We start from the raw sequence: 14005 nt of genomic DNA, 5'->3' as shown, positions 1-14005 counted from the left end.
TTTTTTTCCAGAGCTCTGCACACCCTGCAGGAGGCTGCAGTACCATGGACAGGGGGTTTACCTGAAGTGCTCATAGGAGAACTCCTCCAGAGTGTAGGGCTTCACCTTTGGATCCTCTTCCTCGGGCTCTTCCATGCGGGAGTTCTGTGAGGCTGTTCTCCGCTGATCTGGTGACATCAGCAGCAAGCTCTGAAAATGTACAGTCACTCAAAGTTTCCACACTATGGCAGGGCTCTAAATGGGCTCTTTGGGTTAGTGCCATTGGACGTTGGGGATCTGGACCAGGGGTTTATATTAAGCTCAATTATTCTGTGCTGCTGAAATGCAGCAGCCCCCATGAATCTCTACAGAGACTCAAGAGAGCATCTGCGATGGCTTCTTGCATTGACACAAGCACAGGCAGTGACAAGCAGCACCAGTTTTGATCAACCTTAGCACCACCCCTTGCAGTAGAAAACCACCTTGTTCTTGGCTTTTTGATCTTTTCCAGTTGGTTCCTCGTACTCCATTTTGCAGTGGAAAATACATCAACTGTCTAAAACTGGGGACAGATAAAGTGGATCACTGGGAAGGTGGTTAGGGGGATAACTTGCATTGGGTCCTGGTTAGCTGTATTACTTTAAATCAACACTCTGAACAAGAAACTACTCTCCTCTTTCAAAGGCACATATTGCCGATCAGCAGAAAGCCTAGGCAGTCAGTTCAGTAAATCATGTGACTGTTTGCAACAAGTCTTTCAGGTAAAGGACTTTTGAGTGTTTGTATTTTCTTTTAAAACAGGGATGAAATTAAAAGTCCAGTATTAATGGAATCTTCAATTCACCACACCTTCTTTAGGCACTACTGTCAATTCCATGCCAATTCATACAAAAAACAGAGAGCATCAAACCCCAGCAGCCATGTGAACTACCACTTTGAACATCATTCCTTGCGTGCACTTGAAATGATTCCCTTCCCACTGGACTACAGATTTTTTCTTTTCTTTTCATGTAATTCTGACTGATTTGTTGCTCCAATGAAAGGTTCCAGCAGTGCAACTGATTTGAGAGGACAAGTCATATTCTAGTTCTGCAGTTAACAACTGCTTTCAGTACTGTCACATTATTCCCCCCACTCAGATCGCTGAGATGTAGAGACCATTCTACTAGTGTTTAAGTCCACATCACATGCTCCTTACCAGGATTTGACTAGATGGTTTTGTGAGGGAAGGGATGATATAGATTGCCTCCAAAGACACAATGCCTGTTTTGCTTGTCCTTTCATTCTGAGCTGAGATCCAGTTGTTATTTGCTTCCAGCCCTTTGTCCTGGTCCAGAATCAGCAAGTCCCCCTTCTTGAAGGACAGAATGGCAGGGTCTGGAATCAAGAGAGAACTACAGTATACTGGTCAGATTCTACAGCTGAAGAAGAACAGCTATAGGATTTCTATCTGAAAGGCAATGAACCTGCAAGGCCCAAATTCATTTAGAAGTATAAAAGCAATATTTTTAGATCTGGCTGATTAAACACGTGCCCTGTGGAGCCATCATTCCCACTGCCAGATTCATCTTGCTTTCACTGAGGTCAACAGCAAAACTCCCACTGGTTTTAAAGAGTGCAGAATTGTCCCTGGGATTGTCAGTGATGCAGGGAAAAATGCTCATAAGTTTTAGGGGGCATCTACACAAGACATTTACTGTGGAGTTGCCTAATTAGCTCCTCAGTAAGGCATCCCCATCTACACATGCAGGGTTATTAGGTTAGAGTAAGCTAATTAACTCCACCATGGGTTAGTACTGCTTGATACAAGTACTGTCCTATGGTAAAGTTATTTACTCTGCCTCCGTATGTGTAGACAGTGACTGGGGCTGGCTGGGGCATGAGGGTACTACAGTGCAGGGCTGCCTGCCGTCTTGCCCCACACCGTAGCACCCTTGCGCCCACCAGGCCCTCCACAGCACACCGAGCCTGGTAGGAGCAGCTCCGGGCTGGCAGGTTGACCCTCTGGATCCCCTACCAGCTGGGGCTCCACATGTAAACACCGTGCCTGGGAGCAGTAAACTCTGGTATGAACTGTCGCATTAATACTCAGGTATAAACCCATCCAGAGAGAACTGAGAGAGTAAGGCATTTGCATGCTAACTTCCTCCCTCAGTCAACAGCTTTTCACAGCAATCTCTAGGCTTTCAGCTCTTATAGAGCTTCTATGGAGACTGTGCCCAGATAGTTAAGCCCTAAGCTCCTGTACAGGCAAACTGAGTTTCTGGAGCATGAAGGGCTTCAGAGACAATATCCATATGTAGGAAGAAGGAAAAGGAAAGTCAGTTGATAGGTAAAGAGTCCTGAACCTGCCTCCCTGAATATTGTTATGCTGGTCACAACTGATGCTTAGTAGAGCAAACTACTGATCTCACAGATTTTTTCTGCTTCTCTTTTAGCTTTTTCAAGCATTTATTATGGGTTTGTCCAAGATTTCTTCGTGCCCACATGACATATTGTCAGAGTTACCTTGGTGCTTGTTCTCCTGCATGGCCACAGCATACTGTGACCTCTTCTTCAGTCCTTCCAGAAACATGACCACAAGCTCAGCGATAACCACACTGTGGACAGATGTCAGGACAAACTCCTCTGCCCGCAATGTCATGAGGGTGCAGCTTTGTCCAAATGACTTCACTGCCCTGTAGATCACAAAGCACAACATCTGGAAACTTTCTGTGACCTTTTAGCGGCATGCAGGCACAGCTCTGGCATCTACAGGTCTGTGCCAACAAGAGCTAGGACCTCCTAGCAAGTGCCTTCTCACAAGTAGGTGTGTGGAGAGGAAGATATCTGGCAGGTGGACATAAAACACAGTGCTACACATTGACTTAGATTCCCCATGTTTCTCCACAGAGGTACATCATTCTTGGCACTAAAAAAAAACATTTTTCTTTGGAGTGAGTTCATTCAGTCAGAGGTTTCCGCCGTACTTCAGTTCTGTCCTGGAAGCTTCTTTGGACTGACTGAACATGTTTAATCACTATGTTCATTCAAGCAAAAGCTTCCTAGAACATGTCCCACTAATGGATGCTGACCCAGACCCAGACCAACTGACTACACTGGTTTTTGGGAAGGGAACTGGAATTCCATCTTACGTGGAAAACCCCTTGCTGAGTCCAGCAGCTTCCTTCAGACTTTGCACCTACAAGAGACTCACCTTGTGGTGTGGATTCCTGTGACTTCTGGGAAGGAAAGCTCAAGGAGCCGCTTTTCTGACTCGTCAAGGAAGCAGATACCTTTCCAGTTGATGGCCACTATAAAGTAGTTTTTGGGCAGACTGGGCCCTACAAATGTAAAAACACCTCATAAACACTGTTCATCCCTTTCCCTCCTTTCTGCTTAACCCCCAGGCTCTCACCTGCTCCTGGACTGCTGTGATTACCTGAAAATTTGGTGACTTCAAAGAACCTAGAAAACAGCAAAGGCCACTGAAAACGGGCAAAATCCACAAGCTGCTCTTTCACGCTCTGAGGGGAGAGCTGGTCCTGTGTGTAAGGGGCCTGCAACACAAGAACAAACCCATGACTTCTTAAGTTCAGATCCTGTGTATCAGGTACCAAAGCACAAAGGTTGAGGATAGACAAACAGCAGGCCTGATTGTTCAGAGAGCCCTCAGCTATCCTGAATTGCATAGAGAATGAAGGGAGCTCAGAATTTTGCAAGACTGGCCACAAGTGCACTTGCAGAATGAGAAACCAGAAGCATTCTCTACTGTCCTACACCATCCTGCTTACACAGGGCTAATGGCACACACAGCTACTGAGATTCTCTGCTCCACTGGACAGGGAGCTCTGCTCCTGACTTGAATGCTAAGTATTTATCCCACCCTCGGTGCTGTATAAATATTACAATTAAGCAATAAGGCTTGTGTCACAGATAAAAAACAGCATAATGTTCATAATCACAGCCATTTCCTGCAGTGTCCACCCTGAATCAATTGCCAAAGTTGGACATAGTGAGAGCTCCTTAAGAAAAAGTGCTGCAAGTAGATACCAGTATAAACTCACCTCTTTCTGCCTCATGGCGAATCTCATGGGAACCAGTGTGGGCCCCTTTTCTCAATCATCCCAAACCAATTACATGGGGCAATTAACCAGACTTGTCTGTCCTTACTCCCTGACAGTTCTGGGTACTAGCCAGTTCTCCTCTCCCTGCAGAATCTCACCACAGAAGCACATTATAACTGGTATTGATGACTGAAGCAGAAGCTGGGACTTAGCACAGAGTCTTGGACGCTCAAGATCAGTCAATCCAAAGGACTATGCGAGGTCCCCACCTTGGCATGTGCATACGTTACGAGGCTTGCCCACTTCTCCTGGGACTTTGATTTCAGCAGCCGTACTGGGATACAGTCCTGGAGCACCTTCTGGACCAGCTCATTCCGGATGGAAACCCCAAACTGGATGTAGCAACACTTTGCTCCTATCTCCACCAAATCCTCCTCCTGCAACAAGCCACCTGGTTAACAGATGCCTGAGGAGACACATCCATGTCCTACCATCCATATCCAACATAGCATGGACTAGAGTCAGGCTGGGGACTTTAACTTCTCTGCTTTCAGCCAGGCTGGTTTGGATTGCTGTGCAGGTGTTGGTCTGGCTGTTGGCAGTCATTTGGAAAGGAAGAGGCCAATTTGTAGACACCCTTCATCAGAGAAGCCAAGTTGTAGACAACCTTCCTCCCATCCCCACAGGGTCTGTCCCCCTCCCTGCATTTCCCCAGGGTAAGTCCTTATGTTCTACCATTCCTACACAAGGAGAAAAAAAAGGATACCCACCTTCTCACACCGGTATTCTCCAAACCGGATCCCACGAATGACCTGGTGGTAAATGAGATCGGTGCTGACTGGGTCTTCCTTGGAGTTGTGCCAGGGAGTGAATATCTCCTTCCGGAAATACAGGCGCCATGGGGCATGACGTTCGTGGCCACCACTTTCTTTTGCTAGCTCCTCACACTGGGAGATGGCATCCATGACATGATCCCGGCCACTGCCCAATGACCAAACCTTACAGCAAAAGGACAGTCCATTTTAGGGAAATAATTGAAACTCATTAAACTGCAAACCAGATGTCTAGACCTCCCCTGTTGGCTAACAATGGAAAAGTCCTGCAGAAACCAGTTCATACACTGGGCTAAATTCAGGACATACTGGGTACCTCTACACCTGTGCTTTAATGTGCATTAGCTTATTTTAAGGCACATTAAAGTGTCACTAAAACCATGGGGCATTTTTACACATGCAAGCGCTACAGCACCAGGCACTTTGAAAAGTGCCCGCCACTGTGATGCTTGTAGTTGTATAAAAGGTGAAATGTGCGTCAGCGCTGAGAAAATGGTGGTGGCACACTTTTGAACTAACACACATCGGCGCACCACTGCCATTTTCTGCATGCTGACATGCATTTTGCCGCTTCTACAACTGCACGTGGTGCAGCACAGTTCACCTCAGCTTGTGTACGAAGCAGACTCGATTAATCAATTAATCCAGTCTTCTCTAAAGCAGTGAATCTCTGGCACATCACAGGACAAAAAAGCGTGTGTATAAATGCCTGTGTTTTTTAGTTAATGTGCATTAGATTAAGTTAATGCACATTAAATGTCACTTAATAACCGTGCTTTTTAGTTAATGCACATTAAGACAAGCTAATGCACATTTTCCTAGTACCTCACAATGGAAGAGGTACTGGATTTAATTCACATTAACTAAAGTGGATTAATGCATGTGTAGATGCACCCACTGTATGTAACTGAGGTAAGTTTAGCTTTACTGATGACCAAATGGAGCATCAGCTCCCAGGGCATGGAGAAAGCATCTTCCTATAGGCAGGACTGAGCAAACCCCTGGACGGAACCTGAGGATTTAAGGGTGGAAGTCAAAGCTTTACCTTGTCATATACAGCAATGTAGAGAGAAAAGCCAAATGTATCCTTCAGCATGATCTTATCTGCTATGAGCTGGCAGATCTCTTTGGCAATGGAGGCTGAATCCACAGGGACTGTGATGCTTTGGCCATTCATCAAGGTGACATTAAATACAATGGGTCTCTTCTGCTTCGTTGCCTATAGCAAAGTTAAATGAATAAAAGGGACTAGAGGAAGGAAACTTTGTTTCCCCCTGGAGAATGGAGGAATCTGTTGGATTAAAGAGCTCTCTCTGCACCCAACTCTCTGTATGCACTGCACAAGGGGTCTAGGTTTCTAACACGGGGCCCTGGATCCCACTCCAGGGACCAGACACCTGACAGGTGGCTATAGCTCCTAACATCCAAGTAATCACTTCCTTCATTGGATCCAGCCCTGGATGAATAGCCACAGACCAGGACATGTCTGACAGTGTACCCCAGCAACCTAGCCAGCCCTCAGTCCTTCTGCAACTGATTTCCACCCCCTGGACATAGACACATCAGTTAGTCCAGATAAAGAAATAGAGTTCACCATGAATTAATGCCCAGGTTGATGTAACTAAGAACCTGCTGATGAGGAAGCAGCTACCTGGAGTTCCAGCCAACTAGGAGGTTCTGCCCGCACTCCATTGGCATAGGTGCGTTTCAGCCGATTGGCACAATATGGTGCATAGCTGGGGGGGCCTCTGTGGATGAAGTTCAGCAGGTACTGGATGGACAGAGCAGAAAAGACAGTTGGGAAACACTGCAAACCCACTGAGGATTGTAGAATGGATGTGAGTGAACTTTGTTGACCTAAAGCAACTTGCAAGAGTGCTTCATTTTTGTGATTGGAATCAAATGAACTGAGAATTTCTTGGCAGTTCCTAGTCAGGCTAAGTAGTTACACAAAGGTTTCCTCAGTTCCTGCAGGGCTCCCAGGAACCTGTCAGTTCACTGAAATTCAAGGGAGGTGGCATTGCAGAAATAAGTAGTGGCACACTGAGCTCAATTGCCTGCAGGGAGGCCCAAGGTCTGTGCAGAATTGCTTATTCTGGTCTGCACATTTAGGTATTGACATTGGGACTCTGGTAATTTAACCTGTTACCTGAAGCCATGAGTCAGCCTAGAAGAAGCATGCAAACTTCACACATCAGGGAGTCAAGTGTCCTATCTTTGGCCATCAGGAATGATGTGGTTCTCCCAAGAAGTGGGTGGGGTCATTACAAGGTTTTTACCCTTTTCTAAAGCATCAGATACAACCCCAGGCAGGCCAGGAAGACATATAGAAGAGGTACAAGATGTAAAGGAACTTTTAGGCTAGAGACAAACATTACATGTAAACTGGTTTAAGTGATCAGAAACTTGTTTAAACCTGTAACAGAACAGACATTCAGTGCACATAAACCAGTTTGAAAATGGATGAAATCGGTTTGAGATAAACCTGGTTGACTTAACTGATTTGGGCCAAACCAGTTTATGCAATGTCTATCCAAGACTCCTTCCTTGTTTAACTTAAACCAGAGTCCCACAGCATCCCAGATGCTCTGCAGCCCTGGGCGGGGCTCTCTGCTCTGCAGCAGGGCTGGCCCCACCCCTCTGCTTCTTTGTTGGAGCTCTGGCAGAGATTGCAGGCACAGCAGTGTCTGTCGGGCTTTCCCATGCCCCCATTCCCCTCCCCCCTCCCCGCTCAAGCAGGGGTTCCTCCCTTCCCTCTCCCACAGCACGGACCATAGCCAGCACTTGGTATGCTAGCTAATGCTAAGAGGTGTCTATGTAAGGCAGACAGGACAAAGGCAGACAGGACAGTGTCCACTTAGGGCTTTTTGGAGCTAATCAGTGGGTCAGCTGGTAATGTCCTGCTGTTCCTTCCTTGAAAAAAGTTGTTTAAGAGTGTGAACTAATGAGAGAGGCTTTTGTTTTCTTGATGGGCTGCTAAATGGTCTGTTAGCAACTCCCTGCTGGGCTGGTCAGGAGCAGTGAGGGGCAGGGGGGAACCCCTCCCTAATCAGAACATCTTGCTAGGGCCTGGCTCAACACTCTGGAAGGGAAGGGAGGGCTACTTCTACCTTGAGCCACTGCAGGCATGTGCCAGCATTTCTTCAGTCCAGAGGGAATGTCTGTACAGTTACAAATCAGTTCAGCCTAGTCAGGTTAGACTAATCTGCAAAGACTGAATCAATTCAGGCTCAGGCTTTTTGAATGTCTGTCCCTAGCCTTAGAGACACCACACCTGATTCTTATCCCAACTTTTCATTTAACCTCAAGTTGAGTTACTTCTGACTAGCACCAACATGAGAATAAAGCCTGTTGTGTTGAATTCATCCATGGGGTCATAGGACCACAGATATCATTTTGATTTCAGAGGCAAGGATTTCTTAGGGTATTGGATCAACTATATAGTTGAGATAAAGTTAGACAAGCTTTCAAATTCAAGACTTTCTTCTTCAGGTCATACTAATTATTTCACTGAAGTAATGAGTGGAGTTATACCATTTGAGCTTACTAATAACTCCACGGAAGTAGTGAGTGGAGATACGCCATTGTTAAGTTCACATGTCTGAGCTAAGGTTCAGGCCCCATTGACTTCAATGGAATTACATTTAGAATTAGTTTTGCCTGCTCATCGTATGTCCCTTTTGAAGTGAGTTCTTTGGTTTACAGGGACAAATACAGGGAGAGGCGAGGAGCACTTCTCAATAACTACAGAAAGAAAGGGTGAGGACAACCACCTCAAGATAATTTTACAGTGCTTCATAATTGCAGAATTGGTATGTGTACTCACAAATACAGGAGCATGCATGTGCATGCATTCTCTGGTGAAGAAGTTGCTCCTGAATTTCACTCCTTGGAGTTCTTTCTTTCCTGCCCCCACTACACTCCATAATAAATAAATAAATAAATAAATAGAGAATGCACCGGACCTCTACCACATGCAAATTAGCATTGTTCCACTGAAGTAATCTAGAATAATTCAAATGAAGCCAGATCAATGGTTTTACAGAGCTGCACTGACTCATACCTGAGGATCTAATTCATGTGTTTAGGTATCAGGAAGCATTAAGTTTACAGTACCAACAAATATAAATGTATGACAAGTCTTGCATTCAGCCCATCTCCAGCTGCTATAGTGACTACATAGTTAATTTGACTTCTTTTATCTAAATAAAACAGCAAACAAGGAACCAGACCAGGTGAGGTCTCTTCAAGCTGCTGTAGGCTACATGAGCACAATACCTTCACAAATGTGTCTGAAGGAGGAAAACAGCCAAGGCAAAGTGACAGGAGAATCCATCCTCGGGCGTGACTGCTCCGGTTGCTGTTTTCAGTGAGCTGTTTGCAGATCTGGCAGTAGATCTCATCTCTGTAAACAAGAGGCATGTATCAGGAGGACTGCAACCGATTGAGCTATCTACATTGCAGCTGCAAGTGTGATTACAGCCCATTTAGCACACCTGAGCTATCTGTAACCCGGCTAGACTGAGAACTTATAATGAAGCCACGGAAGGAAATTATGATTTTGGCTTCAGGAAGAAGAAACACAAGACTGTTGACTGACTAAGACTTTGCATAAGAGGCTTTCAGAAAACTCTCAGTCAATGTTGGAGTTACCCCTGGAGCAGATGAGGTAAGTGACATGACAGTGTGACTTTAAAAAATGCAGCTAAAAGACAGTGGACACAAGTGTAAAAAGCATCAAAGCAAAAAGTTCCAGAAGAGAGAAAAATTATTTAAAACCATCTCTTCCATTCACTGGGCAGATATGAGGCAAGTGGGACAAAGGGGAACACAAGGTACATGACCATTTTATATCAGCTGAGGATCTCCATCTTATTGAAGCAAAGCCATAAGGAAAATGTCCTTAGGCTAAGAAAGGGTAAAGAACGACATACTAAAAAATACAATGCATCTATGGTACTTGCAATAAAAATATGTTCCAGATACTGAAGTCATGTACCTGGGGCAAAAAACAGCTGGCAAGCATATGGTGTGAAAAAGGGCATGCATCCTCACAGCTGTTCCTCTAGCTTTAGGTAGAGGCATGTTTGGCTGGTTACACCTGCTCTGTGGTTAGGGAAAGGCTTTCCGTTTCCAGAAAAACAGATTCATCCCTAGGAAGTCAGTCTGAGTTTTTATGAGGATTTGGGAAGGAGGCGCTGGGTGTGCATATACCAGCAAGAGATTGGCCCAGGATGTGCAGTGCAAGGTTTCCTACCTGATGGCAGGGCGCAGGATCGCATTGCCAATAATGAAGTGCACTTTTTCAAGGTTAGACATAGGCCTGTCTGAGATCATGCTTTCTTCCTGGAATAGCTCCTCCCCACCTCTCAGATGACTTGTCACCTGAAACAGAAGGGCAGAGCTCTCAACACTGCTCTTGTATTATTGGCCAGAACATTCCCTGCCTAATGCATTCCTTGGCAACTGCATGCTGATGATCTTTTTCTTCTCCTCAATGTAAGTTAATAAAAAATACCTGTGGATGTAGCACTCCCTGTGCATGGCCAGCTAGCTGGCTCCATTTGCTTTTCTCTGTCTGCTGTCCCTGTTTGGTAATAGCAAGAAAAAACCTGCTGCACCCAGATATCACTATGATATGGGCCATGTAAAAGTCTAAACTGGTGGTTTTCGAACTTTTTGGACTCGGGACACCCCTCATTGGACTCAAGGCATCCCTCCATAACCTTTTTGAATTGAGTGGCACCCAATTTATATGAAACTAATTTAATTTATTTTAAACTAATTTATATATTACAGTGCTTACCTCCCTAGAGGGGTGTGGCAGTGGTAGTGAGGGATGAGCCAGGCAGGGACAAGCCCATATCTACATTTATCTGCTTATTTCCACAACCCTCACAGCCCCCTTCAGAGAACCTTGTGGCACCACATGGTGCCGCGGCACCCTGTTGACAATCACTGGTCTAGACAAATAGAACTAATTTGTGCTCTACATCAACTTACAGTACACCAGGGAGCCAAAACTAGAACCCTAGTCCTCCTACTTCAAATACACAGGCCTTTACTACTTGTGCCAATGCTAGTGGTAGGTCCCATTCTCTTAACCAGAGGGGAACCACTTTTCCTCATTCACGAAGCCAGTGCATTATACTATGTTATAAACTCAACACAACTGTTCATAGACAGTGATTGACTTAAAGAAATAATTACAGGAACAAGTCCTTAAAAGAGTAGTTTGCTTTAAAAAGTAGAATAAATTACCAGCAACAGGTACTTTCTAACCTAAGCCTGAATGTTGGGAATGGAGAATAAAATACAGCACCTTAAATAGCAAATATTTAAAATGTTATGCAAATATGCACACACTTTTATGTTTACATGGACATGCATGTAAACAGGGTTCATGATTGGATTGGTTGACATTTTCAGAGAAAAAAATAGCTCTCTTACAAGCAGCCTTTTTCAAAACATGAAACATTTTGGCAAATCCTTTGATTTTTCAATGCCTTTTGAAGCTTTTCACCACCTTTTCTAGCAAAACAATTTTTGAAACTTTTCTCATTGACTAAACTGGTAAACAGTGAATTTCAATAATATTTTTGCTGTATGTTTCCATGTTGTACAAAATGTGGTGGAAACTGGTCTGTTTTTGACACTGCAAAGTGGAAGCCATTTAAACATTTTTGTGACATTTATTATGTTCCAACCAGCTCTAGTTCACAGCATCTTGGTGAGGGAGAAGAGGAAACTCAACCTGAAGTCTCCCAGTGGCAAGGGTTAAAAAAGTCTTTGTGAAGGGGGTTGAGGGGAGCGATTATCTCAGAGGCTCTGGAAAAGCCCTGGAAAAAAATTGTGTAAGCCTGGTAGGAATTAGCACATGTTCAGGGGACATCAGGGAGAAGAACTTTCTCACTTGTGAGTGGAAAAAGGTCAGAGGTCTCTGTGCTGGAGGAACAAGCCTGGGTATAAGAAAGGGAAGATGGCAAACTGTCCAGGGAAGAACTTTTCTCACAAGGTTAGTTCAGCACCTAGAACAATGAGGTCTGTTTCAGATCAGGATCTTCTACCAGAACTGCAATGCAAAGAGTTATCAATAGCAATGGTCTTTCTGTGCAGTAGAAGAGCAGGAGCAGGACAAGCCAAAGGAAGGGGATGGACAGCTAGTGTGCAGGGAGTACAAATTTCTATGGGAAGAAGCAAAACACATCAGGAGTTTTGCACAGAGAAAAAGGCTGGACCCAAGTTGAAAGGGGAGGGAGTTCTTAGCCAGGGCAGAAGAAGCCTCAGTGTCCATCATCAAGCAGGAGCAGGTGACTGGGCAAAAAGACTTGGGGAGAAAAATGTACTTTTACCACTTACCTTTCCTGTTAACTTAGAAGACCGTTTCAGCTTCATGGATGAAATAGCCTTCGGGGCTTTATTATCCATTCTGTATTCACTCTAAGATAGACAATGTCATAGTAGACAATGAGTGGAATCCCCAGCACACAGTATAGACCATTGAATTAACGAACAGCAAGCAGGAAGCAAATGTTCTTCTTTTTAGAGACCCACCATGGTGCTCAGTGTCTCTCACCAATGACAAGGCCTTTTTTTTTTCTTGCTTCTCAACAACATAATCTAGAAACACTGGGCCAGGGTCTCAGTTGTTGTAGATCAGAATTGACTTCAGTGGAACTACGCTGATTTGCAGTAGTTCAGGATTCAGCCTGTTATATTTAACTTTGCTGAGGCAATGTCTTTGGTAAAAAGAATAGTAAAGTATGAGGACTCCCTGGCAGCAGTAACCCTTCAGCAGTTGAGTTGAGGAGTCACATGCAGCCTCACCATCTGAAAAGTACAAGTAGCTTTCTCAGCGGCAGCTACTTAATACCACAGGTGCAATTTTCCAAACACTGAGGGCATTTAACATTGGCTTATCCCTGCTCTCATCAAAGTCAATGAGAATTTTACCCATAACTTCAAGAGGGGCAGGATGATGCCAGTGCTTGACACTTCTGAAATCCCACTCTCAGGGAGCAAGAGCTGCCCTTACCATCTGATCAGGGCTAGATGGCAACCTTCAGTAGTGCTGAGAGTAGTGCCTCAGTTCAGGATAAGAAGGTGCTTATTCTCAATGAGTGTTACACTGTAAGGGGCACCCTGCCACATGGCAAAGAGATTTCTACAGCTGGGGCAGCTGTAGAGCTGACATTTATAGCTCTATTTAGCCTCCTCCTAGGAAGATGACTTGCCAATGGAAAGGTTTCTATGGATGCTACTGAAGTACAGAAGCCTAAAAGTGTCTCTTTGCTTCTCTCACCAGTCTGTATAGCAGCACAATACAGAGGAATGAATTCTCCTTCTTACCACATCTGGACTGTCATTGCTCAGCATCTGGACCCGGCTTTTCTTGCCAAGTGTGTCATATATTTGTGTCATCACAGAGCTGCTCTTGCTGGTTTGGTTCTTAGCAAAGGTTGCTGGCTCTGGAAGGTCACCCATGAACCGCAGGATGATGTTCCACACTGCTACTGAGGCCTAGAAATGCAGAAAACACAGCTGGATGTTACAGGGTCCCACCCTACCACTTGTAGACAGCTATATCTACACAGAGGTAGGATTTATGACTGCCCTAATCCAGAGTAAAACCCTGTGCCCCTTCTCACTATTCAAATGGGAAATCTCTGTAGTCCCTCAGGTTACAGGTGAGCAACATTTGTGCCCTTATCTGGAAAGAATGGCATGTGATGCTTCAGGTGGCTTTGCTGGGAACAGACGATTCTATGGCTAGGAACAGGTGTTGTATTTGTTCCAGAACAGAAAAGTCCTGGGATTGGCATGTACACACATCACTCTGCCAGTCAGGGCTTAGTGAGCAGCTGAATGCATTGCTGCTTCACTATCATTGATTCAATGATGCAGTTCTGGAACAACCATTCAGATGCACCTCACAATGTCCTGGACCAAACCATTAACACTTCTTATCCTGTGAACCTTTTTAGGGTTTGTCCCAGGACAATGGACATGGGCATCTGAACAATTGCACTTTGTCTCAGAAGAAAATGGTTTCTCCTGGATGAAATGCACCCTGTGTTTGTAGCCTATGTAGCATCATAAGATTCAGGACACAGCCCTTCATTTTGTAAGGCTGCCTTATACCAAGGA

At 44.9% G+C, this 14005-nt stretch overlaps 1 protein-coding gene across 2 annotated transcripts in view; it reads right to left on the bottom strand.

Annotated features, from left to right (window-relative positions):
* The window catches only part of MYO7B (myosin VIIB), an 85202-nt gene that overhangs the window by 19559 nt on the left and 51638 nt on the right, over positions 1-14005 (bottom strand). For both annotated transcript variants that reach the window (XM_019486117.2, XM_019486116.2), the window contains exons 24-36: positions 13208-13378; positions 12218-12298; positions 10116-10243; positions 9137-9263; positions 6510-6629; positions 5904-6077; positions 4796-5023; positions 4295-4462; positions 3401-3518; positions 3176-3302; positions 2488-2657; positions 1178-1356; positions 62-189 (exon numbers count right to left, since the gene is read on the bottom strand). In XM_019486117.2, the coding sequence (XP_019341662.2) occupies positions 62-189; positions 1178-1356; positions 2488-2657; positions 3176-3302; positions 3401-3518; positions 4295-4462; positions 4796-5023; positions 5904-6077; positions 6510-6629; positions 9137-9263; positions 10116-10243; positions 12218-12298; positions 13208-13378 (1919 nt within the window). The remainder of the gene's footprint in view (positions 1-61; positions 190-1177; positions 1357-2487; positions 2658-3175; positions 3303-3400; positions 3519-4294; positions 4463-4795; positions 5024-5903; positions 6078-6509; positions 6630-9136; positions 9264-10115; positions 10244-12217; positions 12299-13207; positions 13379-14005) is intronic.

Source organism: Alligator mississippiensis, chromosome 7, assembly GCF_030867095.1.
Source record: "Alligator mississippiensis isolate rAllMis1 chromosome 7, rAllMis1, whole genome shotgun sequence".
NCBI classification, from domain to species: domain Eukaryota; kingdom Metazoa; phylum Chordata; order Crocodylia; family Alligatoridae; genus Alligator; species Alligator mississippiensis.
The sequence above is the reverse complement of the archived record's forward strand: the minus strand, read 5'-3'. Positions and strand labels throughout refer to the sequence as shown.